The sequence below is a fragment of the Elephantulus edwardii genome, unplaced genomic scaffold (genome assembly GCF_000299155.1).
Source record: "Elephantulus edwardii isolate Elephantulus edwardi_28Jun2011 unplaced genomic scaffold, EleEdw1.0 scaffold00139, whole genome shotgun sequence".
NCBI lineage: Eukaryota > Metazoa > Chordata > Mammalia > Macroscelidea > Macroscelididae > Elephantulus > Elephantulus edwardii.
This window is the reverse complement of record NW_006399889.1, coordinates 1326587-1340544: the sequence shown is the minus strand read 5'-3', so window position 1 is coordinate 1340544 and position 13958 is coordinate 1326587. Positions and strand designations below refer to the sequence as shown.

At 40.3% G+C, this 13958-nt stretch overlaps 1 protein-coding gene across 2 annotated transcripts in view; it reads left to right on the top strand.

Moving 5' to 3' along the window:
• The window catches only part of FRMD4A (FERM domain containing 4A), an 852768-nt gene that overhangs the window by 701661 nt on the left and 137149 nt on the right, over nucleotides 1–13958 (top strand). For both annotated transcript variants that reach the window (XM_006894277.1, XM_006894278.1), the window contains 2 exons: nucleotides 7012–7068; nucleotides 8617–8639. In XM_006894277.1, coding sequence (XP_006894339.1) covers nucleotides 7012–7068; nucleotides 8617–8639 — 80 coding nt within the window. The remainder of the gene's footprint in view (nucleotides 1–7011; nucleotides 7069–8616; nucleotides 8640–13958) is intronic.

Here is a 13958-nt window from a genome sequence, read left to right as displayed (position 1 = left end):
TATATATGGTAAAGTATGTATGGATCTGATTTCATTTTCTGCAGATTAACATCCAGTTTTGCCAATATTATTTGCTAAAGGGACTATCTCTTCCCCATTTGAAGGATTTAATTTTTTGTTGAAGATCAGCTGTTGGTAGGTAGATAAATTTACATCTGCACTCTCACTCCTGCTCCATTGATCTGTATCTCTGTCATTGTACCAGTTCCCGACTTTTTTTACTACAATGGTGGCATACTCTGGAGGGAATTGCCCTGTAAACCCTCAGATTGATTCTCTCTGGTGGTTCAAGGAATAAAAAGGGCATTGGCCTCCCATCTGACTTACAGCCTCAGAAACTCAGTGAAGGGTCAGTTGCAAGTTGATTTTTACTCCATGTCAATGAGAAAGATGATTGTGTAGCAAATTTTAATACATAAAAGAGAAGATCCTATCAGTCTTGTCCTGTACCTCAGCTTCCATTTGCCTGAGCATGTAGTCATTATGAGTTGTGCAATGAGGTATGGCAGTTGAGATATGAACCACTAGCAGAAAGTTGGCTTTAATTTAGGCAGCAGCACCCACTTTCAATGGCTTACACAGTCACAACTGCATGTACATGTGCATGCACACAGAAGGCATATATACGATGATGTCCACCTCTTTTAAAACAACAACAAAAAACTTACCAAACATTTCTATAAATGTTGATAAATGACAGAATAAATGAAGCCCAGAGGCAAAACTGTGGGTTTAGATTATGTCTCAAACCAATAAGCTGAAACAAATATTCTTTAAAACCCACAATACATCCAGTTAATTCCAACTCACGGTGACTCAATGTGTTTCAGAGTAGATTTGCACTCCATAGAGCTTTCAGTTGCTGAGAATTTTCAGTGATGACTCTATAGGACAGAATGGAATGTTCAGATATAAATTACCAAGACTTGGTAATTGTCTGGGGGGGGGGGTTCAGACTACCCACCTTTCTTGGTTTGCAGCAGTGTGCTTAACCATTTGTCCCACCCAGGGATTCCTGAAAGAAAGAAAATAATTATTGGATTTAGAGTAGTGTACTTTTAGATTTTATAGTTTATTATTAGATTTATAGTAGTGTAGTTTATAGTTTATGAATCACTTTTACGTTTACTCTCTACCAAACCCAGTAAAATTATTAGAAAAACATATTATCTTTGATTTACTGGTCAGGGACATAAAAATAAGTCAAATGATTCAGAGCTATTGGAGGCTGAGACTAGGACTTAGAACTTTTCAGTCCTTTCTGGGTAAGAGTAAAAATGATCATAAGGACCCTGAAGTCTTCTTTAAGCCACACAACGATTGATAAAGAATGTGTTCCTCAGTCACAATAGTGTTTTAGAGAACTGTCCATATAGAATCCAATTTACGGAGCTCTGGTGGCCTACTGGCAAGAAGCTGCACTGCAATCTCAGAGGAATGCGGTTCAAATCCACCAAATGCTCTACTGGAGAAGGAGGGGCAGTCTCCTCCTGTACCAGGAAGATCCAATTTGACGGTACACACACACAAAATAATAAAATAAAAATTTTTTAAAAAAGAATCCAATTTACAACAGCAACTCAAAAAGATTAGGTAGGAGGTTTAGTGGTCACAAATTGTGTGTTCATGAAAGTGGAACAGTTTATAAAAAGAGGATGAAAATGGTTACACAGCTTAAAAATAGTCAATGCCATTGAATCATATATGTAGAAATTATCAGATTAGTGTGTGTTTTGCTTTCTATATTTTCAACAACAGTAAAAAGAAAGTCTTTATAAAAAGAAATTTTCTTATGGACGATATTGTTGTTGTTTTTGTTACATACCATCAAGTCACCTGCTATATGGATAATAAGAAACTGTAAATTTTAGGGTAAGAAGAAGTTTTAGAGGGCCTGTATGTGAAAACTATTAGGGAACACTGAATCATCCCCATAAGTGGTTCTGAATGGACTTTGCAAAGGTCCTCGACACTGTATCTTCTGAACCCAGCATAGGGTTATTAATCATATCTACATTAAAATTATCTCAATTATCTTTTATGAAAGCTGAGTTGACTATACTTCTTGACCATGGAAGAGAGCTTTTCAAGAAGGCTCTCAGTTAGGCGAGCTGTGGTGGCTTAGTGGCAAGAAGCTGCACTGCAATCTCAGAGGTACACGGTTCGAATCCACCAGATGCTCTGCTGAAGAAGGAGGAACAATCTCCTCCTGTACCTGTCAGATCTGATTTGACGGTACACACAAAGGTATAATGAAATAAAATTTAAAAATTAAAAAAAAGAAGGCTCTCAGTTAAATGCAAGATCTTCATCAAGTCCCTCAGAGTGATGGGGCCCTGCAATGGTCTTCTGGCTCTCGGAGAACGTCCATAACACCTGCTACTCGGATGCTCACAGCGCTCTTCGTTTGGAACACTTTGAGGCCCTCAGGTGGAAGTCTTTCCAAGAATATCATTCACAATGATCTTGCTCATAAATGACTCTGTGCCTCTTCCTCCAGTTTCTTTATTACCAGGGATGAACCAATGGGAGCACATGGGGCCATCCTCCCCACTCCCACTCTGAGCACACATGCACACTTGCAGTTAGTCACGTTCTCTCTTGCCGCACAAAGCATCAAAGAAAGTGTCAAGCATAAATCAGATGTAAATAAGGTAGATGCCAAAGCACATACCAGACAACCCCAGAAAATGAAAACATACCCATTCCTTTCTGTCACAGCGTAGTCTTGCCAGCAAATCCAAAGGTAATATTATTGCATATCTGTCAGACCAGCAGGCAAGATTCCAGCTCAGAAAAGAAGCCTCCCAAAAACCCTTTTCAAGTGGGCCCACATGCTGGGGTAGGGAACCAGCACATGAGGAATGTCACAGCACCTGCTTCTGCAGATCTCAGATGGGAAACGCCCACAGATCTTTCCAGAAACAAAAGGGTCTTCTTCCACTTCTCTCCTTCATCTTCACTGAGGGGAAAACCCAGACACACACACACCCAAGTCCAGCATGGAATATGTGCCCATACGCTTCAGTCTGCCATCTCCTTCACTTTATTTTCTCTGCTTGAGCAGAAGCACATGAAAGACACCATTTCTTTTTGTAGCTTGCCGAGCAGGCAGAGGTGAGAAAGGTAGTCATTTGAGCTTGGCGGAGCCTGGAAACATGCATCACGTCCTCTACATAGGGAACCTAGCGTTTGGGGTTTGAAGTACAGTGGGAGGTTTGAAAGTGAACAAACAGTCCAGAGCTCCTGTAACATCGCAGTGGGAGTCACCTGGGCAAGCAGCACATAAAGGGGGAAGGAAGTAGTATAAACAAGAGGCATCAGAGTGTTGGGCAGGGACTGCACGGATATGATTGTATTTTCTGAACAATTAGGAACACTTATCCCCACTAATCCTTATTTGGACCTTGGGCAGACCATTTAGGTCTCTGTAATGCTGGCTCCTCTGAGGAAATGTAGCAAAATTATTCCTGGCTCAATAAATCTGAACTAAAATGATAGACATAGTAATAATGCAGAGGTTGTTTTGGTACCAGAGTTTGCAAGTGTGTGGAACGTTGAGGCCCCTTGGCCTTTAAATCCTTTTCCCACTGAGTGGCATATTTTTACTCTCTCTGGTTCATATCTTGTCTGGGAGGGGGTCAAGGTCAGAGAAGCTGAATGTGTTTGTACTCACTTACCCAGGATCGTGGAGGAGAAAGGTAATGTGCGGTTTGGATGGTTTCAGTGTAGATCCTAGCACTAGTGTTCTGGAGCGAGCATTCACTCCAACTCACAGTGACTCTCGAGGACAGAGTAGAACTGCCCCATAGGGATCCCTAGGCTGGAATCTTTACAGGAGCCTGTGGCCAGGTCCTTTCTCCCGCAGAGCCACTGGTGGGTTCAAACTGCTGAAGTCTTGAGTGTCAGTCAAGCACTTAACTGTTGCTCCACCAGGGATCCTCCTGGATCACACACTGTGCAGTTAATGTTCACTCTCAGATTGTTGTTGTTGTTATGTGTCATTGATTCAGGACTGGTTCATAGCTGACCCTCCAGGGATCTTTTAAGGTTATAAATTGCACAAAAGGAAGTTACCCACCTTTCTCCTGTGGAGCCACGTGGACTCGAACTACTTGCCTTTAGGTTGGCAGCATAACTTTCTACACTAGGTCACCAGTTTAATGCCCAGCATTGTCTTGTGGCGCTGTATGATACACTGGGTAAAATGAAACAAAGACCTTCCCTCATTCCTCACTGCACTGCTGTTCCATCCAGGTACATAAAAACATTTTCCTTTTTTTTTTTTAGCAAATGACTCAAATCAGGAACTAAGAGCTCTGTTCACATTTTCACAAACCATTTTCTGATGGTTGACTTAGAGTTGCACATTAGACAAGCCCCTCAGGGGAAGGTTAAATATTAGCTCACCGCTGACCATTAGCTGCAGTTCAGGTGTAAATGTTTGGCAGAAGAAGATGCACACTCCAGTACTCTAACAAGTACACACGGACAGACTCCCGTGGTGGGGAGGGAAATGGTCAGAGTGAGGGCAGAAGCAGTCTATTGTGGAAACCCTGGACAGTGTTTCTGTTAAATCATTTGTGTGCTGTTAAATGATTTACATCCTGATGGGACTTGCTAATCCCGGCGCTGCAATTCCAAGCATTCCTCCACATCCCTAGCACTGACAGTCTGTATCAATTACAGCAGCCAGAAAGCGCCTTCAGCTGGTTAAGCAGAGAGAATTAATGTCCTGATTCTTCTGTATGTTCACCTGAGTTCTCTTAACTCCCACTTCTGAGATGGATCAGTAGCAAATAAAATTGTCCATCTTTGAAATTCCTAGGTGGCAAAGAACCTGAAAGATAACGACCTTGCTTGAATTCATAGCTTTAAATGACAGGAGCCAGTGCTGGAACCCACACACGTAGAGTACTAATAAAAATTAGAAACCCATTGCCATGCAGTCCGTTCTGACAAATGGCAACCCTCCTTCAAGTTCCCAAGATTGTCAGTATTTAACAGAGAAGACCGCCCACTTTTCCCCTCAGAGTGGCTGATAGATTTGAACTGCTGACTGTATTGGCTATCAGGCTGACATGTCACACACACGCTCCTAGAGCTGCATAAGGATCAAATAAAACTGTACGGAAAGAAGTGCAGCAGGAATACTCGTTAGAAGCATGTTATCAGGATGGGTCAGTACCTGCAGGAGGACATCATGTTTGGAAAAGGAGTAGTAAGTTAGTGAAAGAGAAGACCCTTAACAGGATGGGTTGACGCAGTCACTGTGACAGCGGACTTGAGGACCACGGAGCCAGGAGGACAGCCCAGGGTCAGGCAGGGCTTCATTCTGTTGTGCGTAGAGCTGCTGTTAGAGAGCGCAGCCTGAATGCACGTAACAACACTAGTTAGAAAATCCATGCATCAGAGTTCAGTTTATCATTATGAAAACAAACACTTCAGTTGTTGGTATTGTTCTGAGAATATGTTGGTTGAGACGGAGTCTTTATTAGGGAAATGCAAGCTCTAAATGGCTTAGTGGTAAGAAGCTGCACTGCAATCCCAAAGGCACGCGATTCTAACCCACCAACAGAGAGTAGGGCAGAGGTCTCCTCCAGTGCTTTCCTGCCTTTGAAAACTCACTGGAAGGTCAGCCATGGATTGGTTCTAACTCAGCAGTACTCAATAACAAAACCAAGGGACAAGAAATAGGAAGTTTGTTTTCAGCCCTATCTACTAAAGCCTGTGACTTTGAGCCAGTCTCTTAGAGCTTTTTTGATTTCTGTTCTCTTTGAAAGGAGGAGACGCCATTTGTCTGTCTGTAAGCCCTTCTAGTGCTTTCTGTGCTCCAGTCAACCACTGTAGGTTCTATTAATATTAAGGAGGGGGGAAAAGTGAAACGTAGACATTTCTGCTTAAGCTTGACAACAAAAATGAATGTGTTTATTATTCTTGTGTGCTGACAGATTCCAGATTTCCTTTGTCTTTTAAGATAGAAACTATATACACGTTGGGGGGGGGGGATATTGACTTTTTTTTTCCCAAAGACCAAAGGAGAAGTTTGACATTTTAAGGCTATCTCTGCATCATGCATAAATATTTGAAGAAAGAAATAATAGGAACTTGGGCAATTTTTAAACTTAGAATCTGTAATAGTACCAAACAATAGAACTTTCTGCTCTAACAGAAATATGCCATGCCTGCCCTGAAAACATGGTTACCACAGGCTGAGCTCTTAGGAGCATGGGAAAGGTGTCTAATGCAACTGAGGAAGTGTATTTTTAATTTTAATTCCTTTTTCTTTTTTTTTTTGGCTTGGTGGTTATTTTTTTTTAATAATTTTAATGGACATTTACAGAGAATTTGGATTTCCGTTCATTTAATTCCTTTTTCATGGTCCCATCATAGCATTTCTTGCAACAAATCTTTATCGTTAGTTCTGAAGTAAAGTTTACAAAGAAAATGCAAATGGTTACCAAGTGATCATGCTGTATTGATGAATAAAATCAACAAGTTTGTACAAAGCTGGAGATCAGCGCACACCCATCTCTTCAAACCTTAAAAGTAAAGTTTTTGAGACAACCACTCAGCTAGTCTTGGGACCAGTAGTATGCTGTGGCCAAAAGCTACAAAAATGCTTCCAGGGGTCAGCAGGAGCTAAACCTTTTGGAGCAATTGCCTCAAAGAGCAAAGACACTCTTTTTGTATTTGAGATTCTGGGGACTCCTCAAGGACCCCTGGTAGAGTGGCTAACCGTTGTCCACTGTTGGTGGTTAAAGTTACCCAGATTTCCTAAAGAAGAAAGATATGGTAATCGCCTTCCATAAAGATTTGCAGCCTTGAAAACCATCTGGGTCAGCTCTACTCTTAATTAAACTGATGGCAGTAAATTAGGGGGGCTCATCAGCAGAAAAACTATTGGGGTTTTTTGTTTGTTTGGAGTTTTGGGGGGGCTTAATTGTAAGAAAGTAAAATAAAGAAGTAGTTGTTGAAGTATCAAATTTATCTTATTTTTTGTTTTTTCAGGAGCTTATTGACGTTGACAGTGAAGTGGTGTTTGAATTAGCTTCCTATATTTTACAGGTAAGTTAGCTTCTCTTCAACTGTTTATACCAACATCAGACAGAAGAGAGAAGCAGTGTTTGCTTCAGCAGCACATATACTGAAATTGGAACAATACAGAGACAGTATGGCCCCTGCACAAGGGTCACATGCAAATTCATGAAGTATTCTACATTTGTGTTCTTTCCTTAAAAAAAATAAAAAAGAAGAAGTGAGAAGCAGTAAATATGAGTGGATGTGGCCAGGACTTGTATCTACAAACTATAGCAACTCTCAGAGATGTTGCAAGTTCAATTCTAGGCTACTGTAATCAAGTGAATATCATAATAAAATTATATTCCCACTGCATATGTTTACATTACACATTAGTCTGCTAAGATTTGCATACCGATGTTCATAGCAGCATTATTGACCATTGCAGGAACATGGAAACAGCCCGTATGTCCAATCACAATTGTATGGATTGAGAAATTGTGGTACATGATGGAATACTATGCAGCATGCATGAGCAATGATTTTGAAAATCACTACATAACTTGGGAGGAACTGGAGAGCATTATGCTAAGTGAATTAATTCAGTCCCATAAGGACAAATACTGTATAAGACCATTATTGTATAAATAAAATGAGTGTGAGGGTCCAAGGAGGGGGAAGAGAGTTGGCGCAGAGGGGTGAGGATGGGTAGGGGGAGTAATCATAAAGGAAATTGGAAAGATCCAGTGTGAAAAACAGGGTTTATGAACTTTGTAAGCAAACCAAGTATCAAATAAGTTTTATTTAAAAATGAAAAAGTAATCATAAAAATAAAATAGCCTGCTAAGGAGCCCTGGTAGCATAGTGCATAACATACAAGGCTTCAAACTAAAGAGTCAAGAGTTTAAATCCACTGACCACTCCACAGGTAAAGAGATGAAGAGTCTTTCCTGTTCTCATTTACAGCCTCAGACATATGATGATGGGTTACGATGCATCAGAATTTCCTCTGTGGAATAGTGGGTATACTTAAGTATGCAGTGGCACTATCCAAAAGTTTGAAGTGTTGTGAGCAGACTATTAGTGACAGACTATGATATGGATACACAAATTGATCACTTCCTGGTGATAAATTGCCATCATTAGACTTGTTCAACTTAGAGTTGCCATCGATTTTCAACTAAAGCAAAATGCAGAGTGTAATAAAGCTAAAAAAGACAGTAAACAATGTAGCCTGTATTTGTCTTCTAGCCACAGACTGAGAAGAGTTCTTCCAGAACTTAATACCATGTCAGTAAATAGGTGCTTCTGATAGCCTGAAAGTCTAAGACAGGCCATCATTATAAAGGGATTCTGTTTGTGACAGGAACCTGGGAGACAGTGAGGTCATGTGATGATACCATTTTCTTTAGATCTGATGTCTTTGACCACACTAGAAAAATGCCAGCAGAACAGCAAGAATTGATTCCCAAGCGAATCACCTCGTGCCCCTTGGAAAGAAGGAAAAATCCTTCTGCTTCTCTAAAAGAATATAAGCTTTAAGTTTGTGACTATATCTAGGAGTATTGCACTAATAATGGCTTTTGTCTTTTACAGGAGGCAAAGGGAGATTTTTCTAGGTGAGTTTACAGAATTTTTTTTTCCCTTAAAAAGATCTTGTTATTTTCTTCGTGTGTGTGTGTGTGTGTGTGTGTGTGTGTTTAATGGTGTCTTGCTGTCAAGTCGAAACCAACTCACAGCTGATCCTCCAGGAGGTTTTCAGAGGCAGTAAATGGTATGGAAGGAGATTGCCTAGCCTTGTCCCAGGGATTCAAACCATGTGCCTTTTGTAGTACAACACCATTTATTTTCACTAAGCAATGATAGATAGATAGATAGATAGATAGATAGATAGATAGATAGATAGATAGATAGAGCAAAAGACACAAAGACACTAAAAAGACAAAAGAGAAAGGAAAAAAACCCAACCCCCCCCCAAAAAAAAACACAACCCAACCCAGTTGGTAGGAAATATTATTCCTTGGTGAGGGACATCATGCTTGGAAAAGTAGAAGGGCAAGGGTGATAAAGACCTTCAATTGGCTGGATTTTTACAGTGACTGCAGCAGTGGGCTTGAGTAAGTGAGAGAGTGTGAAGATGGCATGGAATAGGGCAGGATTCGGATCTGTAGTTCATAGGGTTGGTGTTGGTTGTACTCGACTCTACAGCATCTAACGACAACAAACGCAACATGTTCAACATCTGTGGCACAAAGCTTTATCATCTTTCCCTCCAAGGAGCATGTTGGCTGCACCTTCTCCAGGGCGTATCTGTTCTTTTGGCAGCCATGTGATATTCCTCACTCTTCTCTAACACCACAGCTCAAAGGCATCAGTTCTTCTGACATCCTTATTCACTGTCTAGTTCTCAGAAGCACAGCAAGTGATAGGAAAGATGATGGCCTGGATCAGATACACCTTGGGTCACTACAAAGACAGAAGAGAAAGAAAAAGAAAAAGAATCTCAGAAGAGATCCTGATATGATTACACTAAAGCATCGAGAAGCCAAAACAAAAGGAAGAGATGCTGAGGTAAAACACCTGAACAGAAAATTTCAAGGGGCAGCTCAGAAAGACAAAGAAAACTATTATAACAGAATGTGCAGAGACCTAGAATTTGAGAATAAAAAAGAAAAGAACTTACCCAGCATTTCTCAGACTAAAACAAATTTGAAAAACAAATTCAAGCTCAAGTTGGAATACTTAGATCAACTATGGGCAAAATTTTGAATGATCCAGGAAACATCAAAAGAAGATAGAGGGAATACGCAGAATCACTGTACCAAAAAGAATTGGCCAACATTGAAGTATTTCGGGAACTACCATATGATTGAGTATCAGTGAAATATAGGAAGGAAGGAAGGAAGGAAAAGAAGAAAGGGAGGCTGGAAGGAAGGGGGGAAAAGGATGGAAAGAGGGAAGGAGGAAGGAAGGGAAAAAAGGAGGAAATTCAAGCTGTACTTGGCCTTGGCACAAAATAAGACCCTAGGAATCATTAGGATACCAACTGACATATTTCAAATGACAGATGCAGCCCTGAACATGCTCACCAGTCTGTGCCAGGACATTCAGTGGACAGCTGCCTGGCTGACTGACTGGAAGAGATCGATATTGGTTCCCATTCTCAAGAAAGGTGATCCTACAGAATGTGTAAATTACTGAACAACAGCATTATATCACATGCAAGCAAAATGCTGCTGAAGATCATTCAAAGATGGCTAGAACAGTACAGAGAACTACTAGACGTTCCAGCTGGATTTAGAAGGAAGCACCAGTAGTCAGTTTCACATGAGTAATGATTGTCAAGGGAGCTCTTACGGCCTAGTCCTAAGGAGTTGCTTGGCCAATCCAAGGCAGGTACTTTGAATCCACCAGCTGTTCTGAGGGAGAAATATGGGCAACCTCCTCCTGTGAGATTTACAGCCTCTTAAAACTCGCTTGAGGGTCAGTTGTCAGTTCTAATTCAATGTACAGAGCTCCGATGGTCAAATGCGTTAGCAGAAGACCTTACACTTTGCGGGTGCTCAAGAATTATTTAGGAGCTCTCATGGCATAGTGTGTTACATGTTGCACTGTGAACTGAAAGGTCACAGGTTTGAATCCACTAGCTGCTCCCTGAGAGAAAGATGAGCAGTCTCCTCCCATGAAGATTTATAGCCTTAAAAACCCAATAGATGGTCGTCATGACTCAGAACCACTTTGAGGGTGATGGGTGAAGATCGGTTTACTAAATCTGCTAAATGAAGCATTTTCTGCTATAAGGCCTCGGCATTGCTGTATTTCCTTTCCTTTGTTTTTCATCTTCTTAATTATTGCTGTTGTTTTCCATCTAGTTGGAACTGACCCGTAGCTGACCCTCCAGTAAGTTTCCAGAGACAGTAAATCGCACAGGAGGAGATTGTCCATCCTTCTCCCACAGAGTGTCTAGTGGATTCAAACCACATGCCTTTGGGATTACAGTGCAGTTTCTTACCACTAGGCCACCAGAGCTCCCTCCTTCTTAATTAGGGACTTGAACTAAGAATTTTTGATAACTTCCGGTCTAAATCTCCTTTCAAAGAATCTAGAGCCTTATTAAAAATGGTTTAAAAGCCACAGTCCAGTGGATTGCTATTTCTGGTCTTCTCTGGAGGTGCCTTTTCCCCCTAGTTTTGACCAGGCCTGGACTCTGCTGTAATTGTGATTTATTTCTGAGAACACCCTGACAGGATGGAATGTGGGCTGTGAGCCCTGCGGACCATGGGAACGCGTGGCCACACGGATTGCCAGAGAGCAGGAAGTGCAGGCCCGGCCTCACAGTAACTCATGGTCCCTAATGAGCTTGTGGAATGCCAGCTTGCTGGCTTCAGTGCAACAAAGAATCCTGGTTTAGCTTCATTTGTCAAAGTGCTGCCGAACAGTTTGTTTGTAACAGCAACTGTCTGTGGAGAGAAATAGCAGTCAGGGGAGGAAGAGGCCGGCCACCTTACCCAAAAGGTCAGCTTACCCAGAACATAAACTATACATAATGGAACCTGGAGGTGATCTATGTTGGATTCCCTGATAAACATGCATTTTCTGTGGCTGGATTTCTGTTAGTAAAACTCCCTTCAGAGGTCTAGGAAAACAGTGTTATTGAGCGACCTGCGATTTTAGAAGTCATTCTAAATCCTCTGTTTTGCCTCTTCCCATCTGTATCTGGGAAGTTCCCAAAAGCCTCTGAAGTGGACCTCATTTAATTGGGGGGTTTGACTGAACATAAACTATTTTAGACATCCATTCTGGCTTTTTTGGGAACTCTGGTGGCTTAGTGGTAAGGAATTGCCCTGCCAACCCAAAGACAGGCAGTTCAAATTCACAAGCTGTTCTATGGGAGAAGGTTGCAAATTTTCCTTCCATGTGACTTACAGTCTCTGAAAACCCACTGGAGGTTCAGCTATAAGTTGGTTCTGACTTAATGGTACACAACAACAACAACATTTTCACTTTTGCTATGCTACAAATATGTAATTTAATTGTATTTGACTGAAGATCTTTTACTTGTCCATGCTGTCTGTAAATATAACAAATTTTCCCATACAACATTAATACAATAAGATGACAATTTAGAACCTGCAGGATTCTTGGGAAGATTTTTCTCCTGATACTTCGATTCTAAGATATTTTAGTATCCAAACACAAATAACCTTCCACATTAAAAGTCTCACACCAAAGACAGAAAAAACTCTTCCATTAGATGAGGATCCTGGATCTATAAGTTACAGTAAGATCATTTTGTTGACAATTTTATTATCTTCTCACTCACTTTCATTAAAATAGTTCTGATTCATAGTGATCGAGGCTGTAAATACTAACAGAAGAATCCTGTTCATCTTTCTTCTTAGGAGCTGCAGGTGAATTCGAACCACCAGGGACACACAGCCTTTTGATTAGCAGTTCAGCACACTAGCTCCTTAAATATTTTTATTTTAATAACTATATATAGATTACGTTTTTGTAGAAAGAGTGTTAAATGTCTACAAATTCTGAGACTGATTTCTTTGAAGTACAAGGCAGAGGAAAGGTCATTTTAACAAAAAGAGAGAACTTAAAAATGCTGATATGGTTAAGTAGAAGGAGAACTATGTGAAAGCACCCAGATCCTATCTGTTCTTTCTCGTGAATGTTGTGCAGTTTCTGTTTCTTCTTTTGAGCTCTCTTTTTCCCCAGCAGTTTCCTGACATCTCATTCTTACATAAGTACCTTGTCTTTCCAGCTGATAGAAATGCTCACTTCCACATTTGCTGAACTTCACAATGAAATGTTGAGGTTCACATTGGGAAAAAAAAGAGACTGAAGTATAAATAGTATTGATGGATAAATGGTTTGGTCCACAGTAGGAAGAAATATATGTCGGGTGTGATCACTTTCCCCCATGTGGCAGGCAAACTTGTAAGATTTCACTGAAAGTTGAGGAAATGGCCTTATCTAAAAATAATATTTGCTCACCTTTATTCTTTTCTGTAGTACAGCATATAGTAATTGAATTTCTTGCCTGTTGTGTATATATGTATTGCTTAATGTCCATCAACAGTCAGGAAATCAGTACAGGTGGCATTTCTGTTTAGAAGCAATTGAATAGCCAATGAGGCATTACCCAAATCAGCTGTGTAGTCAGATATTAAGTGGGGAAAAAGATCAACACAGTTTAAAAAGAAAAGGGTTTTCTTTTTCCTGGTTCAATAATCACTGATGACATCAGCCACCTAACAGACATTATCCATTATTTTATTGCTGTTCTGTTGTTAAGTGCTATGGATTTTTGAGTCATAGTAATTCTGTGTGACAGAGTCAAACTGCCCCATAATGTTTTCTTAGATGTAATCCTCTTGGTGAGATTGAGAATATATCTTATTTTTAGGTCCGTTATCATTTAATTATTTCAAACTCATAACCACTCTATGGATAATAACATAACTGCCCTATTGGGTTTCCAAGACTTTACCTCTTTGTAGAAGTTGAATACCATTATTCTTATTGCAAAGCAGCAGATGTGCTTGAATCACTGACCTTTGAGTTAGTAGCTGAGATTTTAAACAGTACAGCATCAAGGCAATGAACAGGTACTCTCCAATACTAATATTAACTTCATAAACCAATACTTACAAAGATATTATTTAACCAGTTGTCCTCAATAGAAACTATTTCCTATTCAGAAATTACTAGTTCTCCCAGCCCTGTACACTTGCACTATCAACTAGTCAATGTCCCTCACTGCCATGCAGTCAGTTCTGACTCACTGTAATTCTCCATTTGGTTTCTAAAGCCATACATTCCAACAGGAAAAGATTTCCCATTTTTCTTCAGCAAAGTCACTGGTCAATTTGAACTACTAAAGATTCTTTTTTTTAATAATTTTTTATTTTTTATTTATTTATATT